At 33.7% G+C, this 21,395-nt stretch overlaps 1 protein-coding gene across 3 annotated transcripts in view; it reads right to left on the bottom strand.

Annotated features, from left to right (window-relative positions):
* The window catches only part of Kdm5a (lysine demethylase 5A), an 85,655-nt gene that overhangs the window by 52,791 nt on the left and 11,469 nt on the right, over nt 1-21,395 (bottom strand). For 2 of the 3 annotated variants that reach the window (XR_013423218.1, XM_078015512.1), the window contains exons 5-14: nt 18,297-18,431; nt 17,997-18,098; nt 13,285-13,390; nt 11,981-12,072; nt 10,725-10,883; nt 9,205-9,324; nt 8,232-8,390; nt 4,418-4,599; nt 2,783-2,945; nt 1,358-1,477 (exon numbers count right to left, since the gene is read on the bottom strand). Coding sequence is in view for 2 of the 3 variants with exons in the window: in XM_078015512.1 (XP_077871638.1) it covers nt 1,358-1,477; nt 2,783-2,945; nt 4,418-4,599; nt 8,232-8,390; nt 9,205-9,324; nt 10,725-10,883; nt 11,981-12,072; nt 13,285-13,390; nt 17,997-18,098; nt 18,297-18,431 (1,338 nt within the window). In the remaining variant the exon portion in view is untranslated. The remainder of the gene's footprint in view (nt 1-1,357; nt 1,478-2,782; nt 2,946-4,417; nt 4,600-8,231; nt 8,391-9,204; nt 9,325-10,724; nt 10,884-11,980; nt 12,073-13,284; nt 13,391-17,996; nt 18,099-18,296; nt 18,432-21,395) is intronic. The other variant, XM_005333964.5, reaches the window with a different exon arrangement.

Below are 21,395 nucleotides of genomic sequence, written 5' to 3'. Positions count from 1 at the left end.
CTTATTCCAGAGATAAAGCTATTTTAACTTTTCATTGTATCACTATCTTCTTCTAAAGAGTATTAAGGACCCTCACCCACAACATTTGACCTGCTTGAGATTATTCAATGAATTTATTAGCACATTACATATCAGGTAAAAAACGTAGGCCCAGTGAAATTAAGAGCTACTCAAGATCAAATTCAGTTACAGTAAGCATGTTAAAGGCAGAAACAATCCCTAACTCTTGAATCATCCTGCTTCCTACCATACACCTAGCCAAGTACCAGGTGAATAAAAAACGGGCAATAAATATTAGCTGAATTTTTTAAAACAAATAAAGCTCAAACTCAAAGCAAAACCTAAATTTAGTCTTGTTCATGCTAAATTATGCTGTTTCCAAAGCACAATAAGAAGTTTAAAATTACTGAACTTAAATACAACTGTTCACAAGGTAGGCATGATGTACACAAGTATAGTCCTAGGTACTCTGGAGGCTGAAGCTAGATTGAGCCCAGGAACTTGAGGACAATCTGGGCAACAGAGCAAGATCTTGTCTCAAAACCAAATTAAAGCCAGGCATGTTGTCGCACACCTGTAATCCCAGCAGCCAAGGTGCTAAGGAACTCAGTGAGACCCTGTCTCTAAATATAATACAAAAAAGGGCTGGGGATATGGCTCAGTGATTGAATGCCCTGAGTACAATTCCCAGTACCCCCTATCCCCAAAAAGGAAAGAAATTTAAATAAATAAGACAAGACTGCTCTTATTTTATCTTATTCATTAGCCAAGAAAACAAAAATTCTCTATGGTTAATCTATAATTTAATAAATTAAGGTACCTACAGAAAATATAAGATCCACTATTACTTAATAATTTTCCCCATAACATTGAGAGGCATCAAAAAACAGCGTTACTAAAAGAAAAATGAAGTCAGGGAGTGAGTATTATAAATATGCAGTCTTTTCCCAATTGATATAATGTAACCATAACTAATTATGTTTTGATATCTATCTCATACAAAAGCAGAGCAACAATCACTGACATTGTCCTTTACACATTTTAAGATTCCAAAGTGCTCAGATAAAGCAAAGTCTAAAGGAACCATATACTCCCTCAAAAAGAGCTCAGACTGTCCATTTAAAGTTCAACAGAATGGGGGAAAATAGTGAACAGAGGAGAAGTAAAAAATCATAAAATCTCCCAAATAATGGGATAGACTCTCTACTTTTAACTTTCTAAATTACAAGAGCCACTCCAGTTTCTACTGAAATATTCATAGACCTTACTCAGAACCCAGTTAAGCAAATATGACAACTAAGCTACATTTTATAGGGGTGTTAGTGGACGTACAACAGCCACTTGCTATAGAACAGACCCAGTCAGCAGTACAGAAGTTCACAGCTTCAGCAAAGTTGTAGCCCTGGTTAAATCCAGAGTGATAGGCACGAGGAAATGTCACAACAAACTCGCCAGCACACTGATTGGTCCTGTACACCTAAATGCAAATTGAGAACAGGAATACAAAAATGAAAAAAAATAAAAAAATAAAACAACAAAAAGAAGACAGATTTTATCAGTCACATAGATCCAGAAGCACTTTCTAACCTAAAAATAATAAAGCATTATCTTAAGGCATACCAAAAATAAAATTAGAGTTTAAGAAAGAGCTAGAATTCTACCTTCTTAAAATAGTCACTGATAATACATTATAATTTATAAAAATTAGCAACCAACAGAAACTGAAAATGTTACTCTCACTGAATGACTAGTCTTCTAACATAATAAACTTTTTATAATTAATAGAAATTTTTTTATTCATCTATTATAAATACCATGAAAGCATGAAATTTTCATGAAATTTTTTTACCTTGAGATAAGTTTTGGGAAACTGATTAACTTATACATTATAAAATAAGCCCCAAATTAGTCTTCCTGAATCTTACTTTGTTTTACAATACTATGGGTATCTTGAAAAGTTACAGATTCAATTAGAAATTTACTCTTTAGGGACAAAGTAACACTACAAATGTTAATCTACTTTTCTCATTAAAGTTATAACAAATATTTAATTTTATGTAACAAACATTTAATTTATATTTTATCAGGTTTTAGTAAGTTGATAATCATTTTTCAAAACAAGTTTAAAGGAGAAAAGCTATTTAGAATATATTTTTACTTCATTATTTCATGTATTAAAAGCTGTTAAATCTTTACATAATAGCACTGGGGTTGTTGCTCAGTAGTAGAGTGCTAGCCTAGTGCATACAAAGCCCTGGGTTCAATCCTTAGCACCACATAAAAAATAAATTAATTAATTAAAAAGGTATTGACAACTACATCTAAAAAATAAATATTTAAAAAAATCTTTATATATAAAAAAACAAGGATAAGAATTAGTCACTAGAGCTAACACTTCAAATACCTATATCCTAGCTAAACAGGGATAATAAGAAAAATAAGATTTTTGTTCAAACCAGGAAAAAAATAGTTTGCTGAAACAGAAGGCTGTTTGAATAAGTAGCTATATATAAAGTATGATTCATATCTTAAAATTTTCCTACTGGGTTGAGGATGAAGTTCAGTGGTGGCCTAGCACATGAGGCCTTAGGTTCAATCCCAAGCACCACAAAAAAATTAAAAATAAAAATAAAACACATCCCTTCTTACTCAAATAAGTTGTTCCCTAATTTAGCTAGAAAACAACAGAATCTTTCACTTCCAGGTACAAAAAAAATGTGATTCTTTCCAATCAAGAGCTAAAATAACTTTAAAAATACTGAAGGGAGATACAAAAACTCACAGGTACACCATGCTCCATTAGCACATTGGGGTTCATGATGGTGACTAACTGATGTAGGAGATCAGGCTGGGATTCAAATAACTCAGGTGCCAACTCCCTCATCACCTCCTCCAGTTGTTCTGCAGCATGAGATGGCACACCATACCATGTCTTTGGCTCCCCCCTAGCAAATGAAATAACTTGTTAGCCAGGTAGAGTATAGCTCCCAGGAAGTCAGGGCCTGAATCAACCCACTAAATTATAATCAACTATGTCTCATTCCATGGCCAGATTAAAGCCCTGAATCCTGACAAGCACCTCACACATATGTTCTATTATTTGTAATAAGAAGTAGTGCAAGTATATGAATAGGTAGGTGCACTACCTCCTATCATCACTATTATAGGAACAACTCTAAGTACATGAACTTTTCAAGGGAGATAGGTAATAGTATCTTTGAACAGGAAAGACACTACATGAAAACCACTGTTCTAAATGATATTGACGAGCTATCTCAAATCACTAGTCCACTGTACATTCCTATTCTCCCCACAATGATCAAAATAAAAAGTCAATGGCTTCTAGAATAACTCTAAGTTTAATTTATTTCTAGGTATTTCTTTAATTTTGTTGTCCAAAGAAAAAGCCAAGATTAGGAATTGTTGAAACCTTGAATATGGTTGTCCATAAATCTATGGACCAAAAACTTGGCATCACTGAAACCCTAGACCACTACTCTCCCCCCATAAAACTGAGAAGATAAAAATATTTTGTTTGTGATAGCCAATATAGTGACCCCTAGTCATATGATCATAGAGCACAAAAAAAGTAGCTACTGCAATTAAGAAAATAAATTTTTAATTTTACTTACTCTTAATTAATTTAAGTAGCCACATGTGGCCAGCAGTTATCACACTACACAGCACAGAAATGGAATAAGAAAATCACTAGTTTTCCACTGTATTCTGTGATCTAAGTACTATCTTCTAAGTGAAGACAAAAATATCACATAGTTAAGATTTATCAAAATAGTAGGTAAGAAACTAAGTAAATAAATAAAAGCTGTGAGATACAAAAAAAATTCATCAAATGAATTGAATGACTGCACATGTAACTTGGGCAATTTGAAGGAAAATGTTACTGTAAAGAAAAACATTATTTGAATATTTCAACTACTAAAGGTTAGTCATATCTTCAAATTATATTTGAACTATATATTTGAGCTTTAAACACCATATTTTGCCTATCAAGATATATTAAAACTGGGTTGGTGATATAGCTCAGAGATATGGAACTTGCCTAGCATAGATATCAGTAATTTTCATGTATACCAAATAACCATCATTTCAGCTACAACTTTAGATTAAACTATGTGTACATACTTTTCAAGGGGACAACCTGAGGCACCTCTCCTTTCCTCCCCAATATGCTATCCTACTTTTGGGTAGAAAATACTTTTGAAGTGAGTTTTCCCTAATATATTAACTACTATTATTAAATCTTAAAAAAATAATAATTATCAGGGCTTGAGATAGAGTTGAATGATAGAACATTGGTGCTCAGCTTGTGCATGGCCCTGGATTTGATCCCTAGCACATTCCTGCCTCAAAAAAAAAAATCACTAAGTACATATCCTACACTGAAGACCATACATACCAGTGCAAGTAGTTAATGGAATAACTCCAATGATCTTCAATGTGCCAACAAAAAGAAGAGAAACACATTCCTACATAGAGCCACGGCACCTTCATACCAGAAATGTCCACATTAATATGTGCAAGAACAGATTGCTCCAGAACAGGCATGTTATTCAAATTCCAACCACAAAGTGCATATTCCTTAAAAAAGAAAAAAGTTAAATGAAAAATCAGAAATGATGAGAGCTCAATAGAAATCTCAAGAGAATCTTTCCAACAGAAAGTATGTTATAATATCTACCAAAAAATCTATGCTGTTATCTAACACTTGTAATTAATCTAGCTATATATTTAATCCTGTCTCCTTTTTAGGTACTATTTAGATTTCCCTTTATTTCAGATACTTTGTTTAAAAATATGAGTAAGGATTCAGTCTGCCATTAAAATAGCATGAGATCCATTTTTATAGATCACTACCATATTTCTACTTTATCTCCAGCAACATAAGTTCCCAAATGTTTATATTATATGTATTAAATGATGCTAGATACAGTGTGAAGACAAAACATAAGATATATAATCATGAATTTGTGGCAAAAACTGAAGGCCAATATGATGTAGAAAGTCACCACCATCATCCATCACTACAGACTCATCTATAAATATTAGATGAAGTATAACAGTAATAAAGAAACTTGATTCACGGTTAAATTTGAAAAAAAAGGGGGGGGAGAATTCCTGGTTTTAAAACCAGGTGAAACAATGCCAGAATGGAAAGAAAGCTACTCTCAGAGTTTTTGGGGAGTTTCCAATGGGACATAACTGCATAACTGAGTTTCAAACACTAACCCCTCCATATAGAGAGTTAGAATGCTTATCAACCTTATGCTGAGCAATTCTCAACAGTGATGATGATAGGATCCATGAAGTCAAAGCATTTTTATAATATTATAAAATGATATTTGCTTTTTTCACTAAAATCCTTACAGCAATGTGTGAGCTTTCCAGAGAAACCATGGTATGTGACAAAATATTGAATGCAAAGGCAGAGATGAGATAATGTTGTTGTTGTTATTATTGAGGCACTTTATCCTCTGACCTTTTCTTTTTTTATTTTGAGACAGGGTCTCACTAAAACTCTTAAGTTAAATAGCCAATGAAAAAGCTAAAGAGAAAATCTGTTAATGAGAAAACAAGATTTGAGGAAATGACTCATAATACAGCACAAAGAAACTACAAAGTGTAGTTAAGAGTCATGAAGGACAGAATAATCAAGTTAACTAGGAACTCCAATAAAAAATAACAAGTCAGACATGGTGGCACACACCTGTAATCCCAGTGGCTTGGGAGGCTGAGCCAGGAGGAGTGCAAGTCCAAAGCCAGCCTTACAACAGCAAGGCACTAAGCAACTCAATCTCTAAATAAAATACAAAATAGGGCAAGGGATGTGGCTCAGTGTTCAAGTGCCCATGAGTTCAATCTCTGGTACAAAAAAAAAAAAAAGAAAAGAAAAGGAACAACAAGGATCCCCCAACTTTGCCCTCCTTCAGCAGGAAGCATAGAAATGGAATGTAGAAAATTGGCAGTGGGGAAATGTAACAGTCCACTTTATGCTTTGAATATAGCCCTTACTTCTATACAAAACTAAAAATATAACAGGGAGATACAATTTCTACCCAATAGGCTAAAATTAGGAAGAAGAAAAAAAGAATGAAAGATAAAAGGATTAACAGATACTATTTGACTACTCGATTCTTTTTTTTTTTGGGGGGCGGGGGCGGGGTGGGTCCCGTTGGTTAGTTAGACACCTGGTTGGCTGAAAAAAATAATCTAGTTAAAGACATGAGGTCTACATATAAAAAAGTTACAGGTCAAGGAAATATATATTAAATTCCAAATGTAGACATAAGGGTAAATTATATAGTTCTTCGGGGGACAATAAAATAGTAGTCATCGTGAGTTTGAATTACTGAGAAAACATCATGGAAAAGGAAGAACCTGAGTTGAACTTTCAAGGATAGCTAAGATATGGATATGGATTAAAGTGATAGGATTAATATGATTGTTCAGTGATACAGCACATGTTAATCATGTATGAGTCCCTGGGTTCAAGCCATGGCACCAAAGACAACAAAAAAGATTTCAAGAAACATTCTAAGAGGCAGAGCTACAGGAATGTAAAAGTAAATTACAGAGAGAGAGAATATACTAGTCTGGCTGGTGAAGGGACAAAGTGAAAGACTAATACTTAGAAATATAGAAAATAAGACTAGAAAGAAGGATTGATCTTAAATTTTGGACTAAAAAGCTCAGATTTCATCCTTTACTCAGTAGGAAAATTTCAAACATAAACAAAAGTAGAGTTCCATGGTAAATTCCCAACAGTCTTCTACACTAATATAGAACTTTTCCCAAATGATTCAAAAATGGCTCACAGTGCCCAGACTGTTTGTACAATATGGTTTATGCTGCATGCTGGCATTTCTTCCTTCTGGTAATCTGTAATTTCGGCACACGCTTGGCAAAGAAAGGGTGCTTATGTCACTAGCTACCAATAAAAACCTTGGGCACTAAGTCTCTAATGATTTTTCTTGGGAGAAAACACTTCACACTTGTTGCCACATTTTGATTCTGGAGTGATTAAACACTTTTTGGGGGGAGAGAAGGGGCAGTTCTAAGACTTGCATCCAGGGCCTCATATGCTAGATAAGTGCTCTATAACTGAACTACATCCCCAGCTTTTTAATTTCATTTTGAGAAAGTCATGCCAATTAACCCAGGCTGGCCTTGAACTTGAGATCCTCTTAGCTCCTGCATTAGCCTCCTGAGTAGCTGGGATTATAAGTGTATACTAACATACCCAGCCCCATGTACTGGGGATTGAACCCAGGGCACTCTACTACTGAGTTACACCCCTGGCCCTTTTTATTTTGAGACAGGTTCTTGATAAGAAGCTGAAGCTGGCCTCAGACTTGCAATCCTTCTGCCTCAGCCTCCCAAGTAAACAGGATTACAGGTATGCATTACTGCATCCAGCAGTACATTCTTTCAACAAGAGATAAAATTCTTAAATTACTACCAATTATAAAGGGAAAGAAAAAGTGGCAAGGACCAAAATAAAGAAAAATGAATGATCACCTCAATTCAGTTTTACATATCTGTGTGACAGGACTTCTCTATATATTACAATTTAAATATCTAGATTGAAAACCAACTTGCCTGGATATAGAAAGAAACATTTCAGGACCCATCAATAAAATGTAATTTTTTAAAAATTATAAATCACTTTCTAGTTTTTACAACAGAAAAAGCTAGGCAAATTTTCAGCATAGTTAAAGCTTTAAGCTAATTATTTTGAAATGAAGAACTATATAGTTTTTAAAGATATATTAAGCTCATTGTTTTTAAAACTATGACTAACATTCAAAAATAAATAATAAAAAAATATAAATCCTACATACTTAATATTTTTAAAGAATATGTCCCTTAAAATTAGAAGGGGTGGGACGTGGGGGCAGGAAAGATGACAGAACAAGATGGCATCCATTACCCTAGGTACATGTATGACTGCACATCTGGTGTGATGCTACATCATGTACATTCAGAGAAATGAAAAGTTGTGCTCCATTTATGTACAATGAATTAAAATGCATTCATATACACCTAATTAGAACAAATAAATCCAAAGAAAGAAAAAGTTGTCCCAGAAGACTGGGGAAATTCGTGGATACTTTGATTGTACCTTTAAAAAAAAAATTAGAGCAGAGTAGTTTTCTATGAAAAAACTAAATCAGTTTGGGGCTAAGCACAAGTTTAGACAATACTATTTATACCTCTTCTTCTGGCAACATCTTTCTCCGACCATCCTTCACAGGAAATCCACTTCCAAAGTCTTTTGAGGAGATATCAGCTCCATACTCTACAATAACATCTTCTTCAATGCTGCTGACCAGGCGCCAGAATTCCTTTTCTACTAGTTCTGTAGGAACCATCTACAAAAGAAAACAAACTTAAAAGATTATTAACCCACTGTAACTATAAATCTACTATAACATAATACACAGGCCAAGTGAACACAAACTCATAATTAAAACTTTCTCATTTCCCAAAACAGGAATGACTAGGGTCTTAGCTTTTCCCACAAAGAATGGGGAACTAAGAATAGGGAAAAGTTAAGAAAATTTGGATAGTCAGAAAAAATATAATGAACTTGAACAGTTTTTTTCTGAAAGAAGTTACTTCCCAAGAAAGACGAAACTGAACTAGGACATCAAGTAGGAAGAAGAAAATGAAAATGACAACTAAACTGAATTTTAACAGCTTCGGCAAAATGTTTTGATAGAAACTAAAAAACCCAAGATCCTCCAGGAAAAGCAGCAAACCCCATAATACAAGTAACTAAACAAAAGCAGTAATAATTGCTTCATATTTTTCTGTAAAGAATTTTTCACATGCACATTAAAACAGATTTCTTAGTAGAAGATGACAAACTGCCACATTAAAAGTGCTGGGATTGTGGCTCAGTGGTAACACGCTTGCCTAGCATACGTGAAGCAATGGATTCGATACTCAGCACCACATACAAATAAATAAAATAAAGGTCTATCAACAACTAAAAAATATATATTAAAAAATTAAAATAAACAGAATAGATGATAGGTCCCTAATTTCTCAAGATTTAGTGTAACCTCATCTTTTTTATTCTGTCCATTTCCCACACAATCTTAAAAGTAAAAAGCAAACCAAAAGCTTTAGACTCAGATAAATCTTTGTAACTCTCCAAACTAACCTACTGTTGCTACTCACATGGACTGGCATATTAAAATAATCAGACTTAAAATTATCTGCCATCTCTCCAAAGCTCTGAAGTGTATATTCTCGTACAGCTTGTTCAAATCCAAAGGCTTCTCGAGGTTTGTTACATTCCTGAAAAGGAAACAAAAATATATAAGATTAATTCACTTGAACCTCAACTGGAGAAAATATTAAAAACTCATAGATAGGGAAATGATCAAGGAAGGTAGTACCTAAATGAAACATATCCAATTAATCCTAGCCAGCAAAGCAAGTATCAGTTACTTGCAATTGGTATCATAAAATAATATTCTGGAACCTCAACTACATTTTCACAATCTTTCAGCAGGAAGGTGGTACTTTAGACTCTGAAGTTGGTGTTATCCTCTGCTACCACAACAAGCACCTGGGACTAACAACTTGGAATTAAGCCCAGGAATGCCTATCATTTTTAAAAGTATATATTTTTAGTTACAGATGGACACAGTACCTTTATTTTATTTATATACAGTACTAAGAATCGAACCCAGTGCCTTACACATGCAAGGCAAGTGCTCTACCACTGAGCCACAAACCCTAGGCCCTGCCTATCATTCTTAGGATTCAGTGGATCTGGCCAAGGAGAAGATAAATATTCACAGAGGAAGGAAAAGTTATGGATAATGAAATAACCAATAAGTAGTTAGGATATCTGGCTAGGAGAATGATTTGTTCATAATATCAATCACTGTAACAAAACTTAAAATATTTATAGTAAAAATGCCATAGAATAGACATTATGATTGATGTATATATATAGGTGACTCTATGACCAGTGTGATTCTGCAATCTGTACAATTAGAAAAATTATACCCTAATTCATACAAATGTTTGAATTGCCAAGATCATTGTAATGTCATGTGTAGATAATAAAAAAAAAAGTAAAAATGTCTCTGAGTCTATTAACCTTGAACATAGTAACAAATAAATAATAATTCAAAGGCTATAAAAGATCTTTGAAGTACTTGGATATACCCAGCCAACTCCACTTTAATGCCCTACCATAACATTTTGTTAAAACAAGTAACAGACTATGTATTTCATAATGACACCAGTATTTTTTAATAAGAAAAATTTAGTACGATCAAATCAAAATCTGGACAAATAAAAAGGTATCATTCTTTATTTAACAGCATAAAAAGTGGATGTATGACACCTAAGCTCTAGAATTTCATGACTAATTACAGTTTTCATTTTTAAAAAAATCCCATAGCTTTTATTCCAGCAATATGAATAATCTGAGAAGAAATCTCATTCTACTATAGCAATAAGTAGGATTACTTAAGGAATAGTCAGAAAAAGAAAATCTGAGAGCAAGCTGCCACAACAAAGCTGTTACATTCCCATTTAACAGAGCTCTTCTCAAAATCGACAAAAATTTTTTACTGAAGAACAAACAGAGCAGGACAAGCTTTCCAGGAATTTTACATATGTATATATGCATGCATTACTGTTTTTAGTTTAAAAAGGGCCCAAAAAGGTTAGGCTTGTACCTCAGCAACACACTTAGGACACCTCCAGTCTCCTTTGGGTACATCAGGTAGTGGTGGAATTAGACAAAATGTATGATAGCTGTCATCACATCCATCACACAAAAGCAATTTATCCTCATTGTTTCCTCGACCACAAAACATACAAACATAGAGATCAACCTGTTAAAATAAATAAATGAAATAAAAGTCTATTTTCTATAATAAAGAATTCTATATTTTTACCAGGAGCTCCATAGTTAAAACACAATAATGTACTCTAAAAAGTAAATGTAGCTTAAGTCCTGCATATCTATTTCAAATTATTTAAATTTCCCTCCAGAGCTTCTACGAGCAAATTAATAAAAGCATATCAAGTTGTTAAAATAAAAAAAACCTACAAATCTAGGATATATAAAAATTAACTTTTATTTTTTTAAAAATGTCAGTTTTCCTACATATAAATATACTTTGGTAGAGAACAAATATTGAGAACTGCTTATAATAATACATCTAGGTAATTTACAAGTATTCTTGGTATCTTCCAGGAATTGACTCCAGGATCTACGCCCCCACCCAGACCCAGGGATACCAAACTCCACAAATACTCAAGACCCTTCTATAAAACAGCTTAGTATTTGCATATCTATGCATATTCTCCCTTATACACTTTATACTTTAATTCCTAGATTACTTATAATACCTAATTACAATGTAAATGCTATGTAGTTGTTATATTATATTGTTAGGAAATAATGTTAGGTCTTGTTTTGTAAAGGTACCTTTTTTTTTTTTTTGGCAGTACTGGGTATTGAACCCAGTGATGCTCTATCTCTGAACTACGTATGTCCCCAACCCCTTTTTAAATTTTACTTTTGAGACAGGGTCTCACTAAGTTGTCAGGCTGGCCTCAAATCTTGTGAGGTTCCTGCCTCAACCTCCCAAATTGTTGGGGTTATAGGCAAGTGCAACCAAGCCTGTCCACAATTTTTTAAAACTATATTCTGCGCTTTGAAACAAAGAATGTGGAACCTGAGGATATAGAGGGCTGACTGCTCACAGATTCACATTTAATTCTTTCACACAGTTACATAGAAAGCATATGATTTAGGGGAAACAGTCTATATACAAAAGACAAAGCAAGGTTAACATTGTATAAACAATAACTGCAACTTTAGATATGTCATCAAGTCTCCTAATCAACAGCAAACCAAGATAAAAAGTGCAAAACTGAAATTAAAATAAATTCTTTCCCTCCTGACACATCCCAAAGCACTTACAAAGTTAACAGAGAGAGTTCCTTTCCGTTGTCTCATTTGCATGTTAAATGCGTCTGACCTGTTGGTAACTTTTCTTCTTCGGGTGACCTCATCTTGAAATAAAAAGTTATATGATAATAGTAAAAACTAATGTTGAGAGCTTACTATGGACCAGACACTATTTAAAATTATTTAAATTAGTAAAAATCTCAAAACACTATGAGGTAGATATCATCTCTGGTTGAAGATAAAGAACCTAAGGTATAGAGAAGTTAGATAACTTGCTCAGAATCACATAGCCAGTCAGTGGCAGATTTGGGATTCTAATCCAGGCAATCAAGATCCAGAGAGTTTAACCATTAATGCTATTCTACCTGATGTAGGACTTATAGGGTCTCTCAAATTAGTCAGGGATTAATTTTTAAGATCATTGCCAGCCAAAAACAGTTATAAAGTTTAAAATCACTGCCAGCCAATACAATAATTATAAGAATGACAAAGATGAAGTACTTAATTCTCAAAAGGGTAATTAAAAAACATACATTTTTAGTAAATCTATTACAATGAATCCTTTGAGTGATAGAACAATACTTTCTGATCCTCTACCATTCAGATGACAATCTGAATTATATAATTTAACTATCATATCATAAAATGAATAATTAATATGTGACTGCAACATTTTGTTAAATTCTTATAGAGTAAAACATGTCCAGTCTATTCTTTGTTAAATGTTACATAGGGAGAAGAGTGGGAACTTGATTTTTCTATTAGCAATTCTACTCCCAAAAGTTTCAAACATTCGAAGCCAAAGAAAATTAGGCTTTCTGAAGAAAGCACAAGAGTTTATTTAAATGGTGTTGTAATACATTGAGGGAAATTATTTAAAAAACATCAAATGGTTAGAATGTAAAAGTTCTGAGCTCTTCCCAGTAGATTTTCATACTAAAGGTCAGAGAATCCTCTATTTCATTTTAATTTAAAAGTCATAATAAGCTTTAGCTCACTAGGTGAAAACCAATCATTTTACTATTATTGGTAAAACTAAACTATCCTTTAGAAACTGCAATTAATTTCTGTGTAGCATATTAGACATGGAGAAGGAAAAGTCTCTCTTCTAAAATCATAAAAATTCAACATTATATTTTTCCTCACACCTTAAAGATATCTGACAATAAAAAAGGTGATTTGCCTAGAAACCATGTAGCAAGTTTACATTTCTTAAGAAATTCCCAGTACAGGCTGAAATTCAAGTTTCATTTGAATTTTTTTATAACCATATTACTTGCAATTCATTTCTTTTCACAACCAATAACAGATTTTACCTTCTTTATCTTTTATTCCCATTGCCAGGCCCACAACCTTGGGTCCAGCTCCAAAAATCTGAAGCTTCTTCAGTTCTGTGTTTCTAGTCAGTTCTCCAGATTCTGACTAAAAGATAACAAGCAAAATTCACATTAGCATAAATATACCAATTTAAGCTTCCCCAGACCTTGCCCCCAGTACTGGGGATTGAATTCAGGGGTGCTTTATCACTAAACTACACCCCCAGACCCTTATATTTTGAGACAGGGTCTTGCTAAGTCGTTGAATTTGTGATCCTCCTGCCCCAGCCTCCAGAGTGCTGGAATAATAGGCATTGTGTCCCCATGCCCAGCTCATGCATTTATTTATTTTATTTTTTAAAATATTTTTTAGTTGTCGATGTACCTTTATTTTATTTATTTATATGTGGTGCTGAGAATTGAACTCAGTGCCTCACACATGCTTAGGCAAGCACTCCACCACTGACCTACAACCCCAGCCCATGCATTTATTTTCAAGACAGGGTTTTGCTATGTTTTCCAGGCTTGCTACAATTTCTATGCTTGCCTCACGAAGCAGCTGAGACAATAAGCATGTGCCCACACATCTGGATGGCTTATGTATTTATTTTATTACCCAAGAAAAGTTTCTTGATCCTCTTCAAAGTGAAGGAAAATACTATTTGATTTCTTTTAAATCCACACACCCCTCATTCACCAAAGTACCATGCAACACCCAGATTCCTTTCAACAAAATAAAATTCACCTATGTCTCAGAAAAGCTTAATTATCAATTTGGTTCTGTCTAGAGACACTATTGGTTATCATAAAATAGAAATTCCCACTTCTAACCTTCTAATGAATACCTGTCTTTGAGTAGAGAGTAGTATGACTAGTGATGAATCATAACTACCTTAAGATAATCATACAAATCTCATATCTCTTTATTGGTGATGACCTATCTAGGGGTGGGAATGTGATCCACTTTTGGCCTATTATACAAAGTTCACCCAACATCACTGGGAAATATTTTTAATCTTCTAATAAAAAAGAAAGTTTCTCAAAAAGTAAATCCTTTTGACCCACCCCCTTCCTGCTAGGAGACTCAGCCTCGCACACTGCTAGACTCTGCAGAAATCACACAACAATCAATAGGGAACTTATCACCCACACATTAAAACAAGCAAGACAGAAAGATGGAAAGAGCCTGGATCCTTAATGACAATGTTAACATGCTATACCAATCATAAAAAGTTTCATGTTGAAATTATGTTCTTATGTGGAAACTTTATTGTTAATGTTTAAGTTTCACATGGCATTCTATTATGTAAGCGCATGCTGACAAATCAATATTAAATCTTGAAGTTAGATAATCATAATCTCCAAATGTAGTCTAATAGCCAAAATTTATTTTAAATGTATAAATAAATAAGAATAAAAATAAATCTGAATAAAATATAGACTACTTGATAGTGCACAGCTTGGTAACAAATGATGTACACAATAAAGATTAATAAAAATAATCTAAAAACAAAACCAACCTAAAATCGCATTTCAAAATTTTCTTTAAAACTTTTAAGACTTTTTTTGCAAAGTTAGTTCAATGATAAACAACAATATACATCATTTACCATTATTAAAACAGAGTACATAATAATAAAAGCTAACATGCTAATTATATACTAAGTGCCACAACTAAGTATTTTAATCAATAACTCCAAACAACCATATTATCATACAGGCAATAATGTTCTAAAAAGTAAAATAAAAACAACATTCTCTCATCTTAATGGAATGAAATTATAAGCAACAAAATTATAACTCAAAAGGACCCTTTCACCTGGAAATTTCTACCTCTTAAAAGTAACATTAAAAACTACACATCAAATCTCTGGAACAAATTAAAATGGTGATTGCAGGAAACTTTATTATACACATCAATAAAACCAAAGAAGAGAAATAAATGATTAGATTCCCAACTCAAAATGCTAGAAAAAGAACGACAAAATAAACTGTGTGGTGCTAGATCAGAAATGGACTTTTCAGTACAAAATCAAAATATGAAGTCACAATTTTATAAAAAATTACCTACCCCTGACCATTAAACAATAGTCATCAAGCTAGGAAATATTGAAGGAAAGAGATTCAGAAAGGGTGGTAATAAATTGAGATACACTGAATTTGTCATATCTGTGCTCTGGCCAAAAGAATTACACATAAATACAAAGATACACACACACCTGGTAAACAGAAAAGCTATGTGGATGTCAACACATATTCTGGAGTCCTGAGTGTATAGGCAGTAACTGAAATCACAGAGTAGATGAGATGACAATAAGGAGAGTGACAATAGGGGAAAAAATTAATAAATATACAAAATAAAGCATAGAAAGAAGAGACAACAAAGATGATTGAGAATGGTCAGAGGGTAGAGATGAATACCAGAAGAGAGAGATTAAAGAAGCCAAAGAAAAAAAAATCAAGCTAAGTGAATTTCAAGGAGAAGCGTCAACAACCATGACCAGAAATCAAATAAGATACAAAATGGAAAGGGGCCTCAGAATTTGACAAAATGTTACAGTTATTTTTAAAAAATCACCTCAATTGTCACTTGGACAGTGTAATCTAAATGAAATTATTTAGCTCAAAGTCAGATTAGAGTATAAAAACTAAACAGGGTGTTGAGGAAACTGACACAATATAGAGTTTTTCCAAGAAACTTTTCTGTGAAAAAAGATAGGAAATAAATTTTACTTTTTTAAGATGACACAAACTTGAAAACATGTATGTGGTTGCAGAGCAAGACAGAAATTCAGCAGACAGAAGCAGAAAATATTTTTCAACTGATACACTGAAATCACTGAAGAAGCCAAAAGGGGTAGTGATGGAGGGATTATCCCTGGAAAGAAAGGTACACCTTTGCCACCAAAGATAGGCAGAGACTAAGGTGAATGTCAGTAGTTTTGTGCAAAAGAAAAAAAGAAGAAAAAGTTCTACAAAATGTTTTTATTTCCGTTCTGAAATACAACACTAGAATGAGAGGCAAACTGGCAATACAGTAATTAAGTACAAATTTGAGTTAAAAAAATTTTTTTGCTGTGCACCACCAGGCCATATACCTATAATTCCAACTTTGAGGAAGCTGAGGCAGGAAAGATTCTAAGATTGAGACTAGCTTGGGCAACCTAGCAAGACCCTGTTTAAAAAATAAAGAAGCTGGGATATAGCTCAGTGGTAAAGTGCCTCTGGATTCATTTCCCAGTGATGGAAAAAACAATCTTAATTTCAAATTCTGAATTAACTCTAGTAACTACAAACTGATTTCTATGACAATGACAATTACTACAACGAGCAAGAAAATTCTATATGGTTGTTATTTTTACACATACATAAAGAAAAGGAATTAGAAATAGGCAAAGGGAGGGTGGTGTAACTCAGTGAGAGAGCACTTGCCTAGCATGCATAAGGTCCTAAATTCCAGTCCAAAAAAAAAAAAGACAGAATAAATGAATGAATGAGGCAAGCCTTTCATGATTTCAGAAAGAACATCAAAAATAATTTCATCACAAGCTGGCAATTGGTTAGAGACAGTGGGCAACTCTTAAAAGCTGAGTCACTTAAGTCAAAGAGAATAGTCTACAGTGTTCCAGGTCCTAAAATGGAATCATAATTGTATACCCAACAATGATCAGAACTTTTGAAATCAAGCACACTAATAAAAAAATCTCTTAATGACTAAACCAAAGTTCATAAGTTTATAATGGGCTATCAGTTTCTCAAGAATTTCTATTAAATCCACATTCCTATCCAGGACACCTAATTTTCTGTGATCAAAGTATCGAAAAGGCAGAATTCCTCAGTGAGCATAAACTCAGAACAAGAAGAGCAGGAATGGCCTGATGGAGAGATAGCCCATAAGCTCTAGAAAAGCAAAGAATATCATTAGCCTACTTATGACAAGACTATATACAACCCTGGATCCAATGTTTCTTGTTATTAACAGATTCATCTTGATTCTGATTCCTACTTACAATATCAACCATTCCCATTTTTTGTTTTATTCTTCTAAATATTAAAACAATATATGAAATCCAGTTAAGTTGCTATTCCTCTCTCTTTATAAGTTAATTTAAACATTAGAATTCTAAGGGCATCTCACTCTCTAATCTAAAGACTTATCTTTATTAACAACCTTAAAAAATAAAACCCTTAAGACCTCAAAGAAAATAGGAGAAAAAAAGAAATTACGGAGTTTTTCTTCTTTAGGTTATGTGAACACTATAGAAGTTACACTATAATTGCTCAAACATTAAGAAATTTATAACCTTGTTTTTAAAGGACTAGTGAGTAAAAAATAAAACTATTCTTTTTTACTCCTCTCTGCTAATGATGAAAATAAAATGTACTAGAATTCAACAACATAACTTCGAGATGTAGTGGTGCATGCACATAATCCCAGTAGCTCAGGAGGCTGAGGCAGGAGGATCACAAATTCAAAGCCAGCCTCAGCAACTCAGTAAGACCCAGCCTCAAAATATTTCTTCTCTATTCACCTGAAAGGTGAACAGAAGCAGTGATGTAGTTTAGTAGTACAGAGTCTACCTAGCAGCAATAAGACCCTGGCTTCTATCTTCAACACCTCTTTGAAAACAAAAAAAAAAAAAGGGAATAGAAGCTATGTCTCCTCCTCGAGCATTAAACAACAACTGTAGGCTGGGCATGGTGATGCACACCTGTAATCCCAGTGGTTTGGGAGACTGGAGGCAGGAGGATAGGGAGTTCAAAGCCAGCTTCAGCAAAAGCAAGGTGCTAAGCAACTCAATGAGACTCTGTCTCTAAATAAAATACAAAATAGGAGTGAGAATGTGGCTCAGTGATTGCATCTCTTTGAGTTTAATCTTCAGTACCAAAAAAAAAAAAAAAAAAAAAAAAAAAACCACAACAGTATATGAATGGCCTCCTATGACCACAGAACTATTCTGTCAATAAATGCACTTGAAATTTCTATTAAAAACGGCCATGGACATTAATACCTGAGACTTGACACGTCTTGTTCTCTTTGGCAGAATGTTCATTCTTGTGCCCGGCTCTGGGGAGGTTTGGATATCACTGCTGAGAACCTCAGACGCCACTTTTTCCTTAAGATCTAAATTGGGCATCTGTACACCCTAAAAGATCAGACACAGAAAGAGAACAGATTCACTGATAAGAAATAAGAGAATCAGTAGAAAAATAAAATAATAAATTTCCAGTAAATCCCTACAATTATACAAAACCATATAGCAATTCTTCCTTCAAATGATCTACAGAAGGCAATCCTATCAAAATCCCAACATGCAGCTGAGCACAGTGGCACACACTTATAATCCAGGCAACCTGGGAGACTGAGGCAGGAAGATATCAAGCTCAAGGCTACCCTCAGCAACTTAGCAAGTCTCAAAACTAAAGTAAAAGGGCTGGAGATATAGTTCAGAGGTACAGCACACCTGGGTTCAATTCCCAGTACAACAAAAGAAACAAAAAAATCCCAATACATTTTATTTCTGTGCAAACTGAAAGCTGATTCTAAAACTGATGCGGAAACAAATTGTTTCAAAATTCTAAAAAAGAGCCATGAGGTCTTATATAATGAATATCAAAACTTACTATAAAGCTACAACACTCAAGACAGTGTGGTAATGGTTTTAGGGTAGACATTTAGAGTCCATTCCAAGATCCCCAATGGATGCCTGAACTAGAAGATAGTATTAAACCCTATGAATACTATGTTTTTTTCCTGTGACAGTTTAATTTAAAATTAAGCACAGTAAAAGATTAATAACCAAAACAGAGCAATAATAGGCAACACACTGTAATTTTAAGAAGTTAATGGTATTTCTCATTCAAAATAGCTTATTGTACTTTTTCCTTTTCTTCCACCCCCGCCCCTTTCTTGGTACTGAGGAATTAAAACCAGGGTAGCATTACCTTTGAGCTATATCCCCATCACTTTTTATTTTTTTTATTTTGAGACAGAGTCTCACTAAGTTGCTTAAAGCACACTAAATCACCAAAGCTGGCCTCAAATTTGTAATTCTCCTCCCTCAGGCTCCTGGGTCTCCGGATTACAGGAATATACTAAAATGTACACCCGCCTAATGTTTGCCTTTTTACCTTTACAGCTTCTCTTTAGCATATCTGAAGGGCCAACAGTATTACTCTTGATCTTGGGGACCATTATCAAGTAAAACAGAATTACATGAATACACTGTGAAACTGTGACAGGAGAACTAACAACCAAGATGGCTACTAAGTAACTAAGGGGTGGGGACAAAGCAAGAAGGCATGTTATTTCATCATCCTACTAGAAATAGTATAAGCTTTTAAACTTACAAATTATTTCCAGAATTTTTCATTTAATACTTTTAGACAACAATTAAGCACAGACGCTAACTGAAACCACAAAACGTTAAACCACAAAGTAGGGACTACTGTACATCAATGAAACAATACAGAACTCAGAAATAAACTCACACATTTACGGTCAACTGATTTTCAATAAATTGCCAAGTCAAATCAATGGAATGGATAGTCTTTTCAGAAAAATGATGCTGGTACAACTGAGTATTCATATACCACTCCCCAAAAATGAATCTACACCTTTACCTCACTTTATACATGGAGGGAAAAAACTGAAAGTGCATCACAAAACTAAATCTAAAAGCTAAAATTATAAAACTATAAAACAGATGAAAAAGAAGAAACATCTTTGTGACCTTGTGTTAGGAAAAGATTTCTTAAATATGATGCTAAACACAATTTTTAAAGGAAAAAAAATCATGAATTATTCTTCAAAGAGATACCATTATGAAAATGAAAAGAAAAATTACAGGTTAGAAGAAAACATTTGCAAAATATATCTGATGAAGGACTTACATCCAGAATATAGAACGAATTCTTACAAGTATAAGACAAATTACCAATTAAAAAAAAATTTCTGAAGGGACATTTTGTTTATATTAACATTTTGTTATATGAGACACTAATATAAACATGATAAGATGCAAAACATCAGTAGTCTTTGGAAAATAAATATTAAAACCACAATGAACTATCACTATATACCTAGTAAAATAGCTATAAGCCAAAAAATGAACAATATCAACTGCTGGTAAAGAAATGGACAAACTGGAAGCCTCTCCATTATGGTGGGAATTTATAATAGTTCAGCCACTTCAGAAAATAATTTGACAGTTTCTTAAAAAGTTAAGCATAAACTTACCATATAATCCAGCAATTCCATTCCTAGGTTATCTACCCAAGAAAAATAAAAACACATGTCCACACAAAGACTTGTACTTGAATGGTCATAGTATTATTCATAATAACCATAAAATGGAAAAAAAACAGCTGCCCATCAACTGACAAACGGATAAACAAAATGTGGTATATTCATACAACAGAATAGTATTCAGCCATAACACTTAAGTACTAATACATCCTATGATATGGATGAACCTTGAAAACCTTTAGATAAAGAAGCCAGACACAAAACCTTACTGTATGATTTCCTTTATGTGAAATTTCTTAGACAAACCTAGAGCAAGAAAGTAGACGAGAAGTTGCTTGGGTTTGAGGATAGGGAATAGGAACCAATGTGGTGATTGCTGCTTAAGCATATAAATTTATTGAAGCTTAATGTAAACTTTTTTTTTTTTATGGGTACTGAGCATTGAATCCATGGGTGCTAAACTACTGAGCCACATCCCCAGCCCTATCTATCTATCTATCTCTCTATCTATCTATTTTGAGGCAAGGTCTTACTAAATTGCTTAGGACATTATTAAGTTCCAAAGCCAGCCTCAAACTTAACCTCCTGCCTCAGCCTCAAAACTTGCTGGGATTACAGGCATGCATCACCACATCTAGCACAATAGGTGAATTCTACAGCATATAAATTATACCTCAATAAAATTATTAAAAGATATATGAGCTAGACATGGTGGTACATGCCTATAATCCCATCAACTTGGAAGGCTGAGGCAGGGTGATCGCAAGTTTAAGATTAGCCTCAACAAATTATCGAACTTCCTTTTGTCTCAAAAGAAAGAGTAAAAAAGATTGGGTATATAGTCAGTGGTAAAGCACCCCTG

This window comes from Ictidomys tridecemlineatus, chromosome 6 (genome assembly GCF_052094955.1).
Source record: "Ictidomys tridecemlineatus isolate mIctTri1 chromosome 6, mIctTri1.hap1, whole genome shotgun sequence".
Lineage (NCBI taxonomy): Eukaryota > Metazoa > Chordata > Mammalia > Rodentia > Sciuridae > Ictidomys > Ictidomys tridecemlineatus.
Note: the sequence above shows the minus strand (reverse complement) of the source record. Positions and strands in the feature narration are given on the sequence as shown.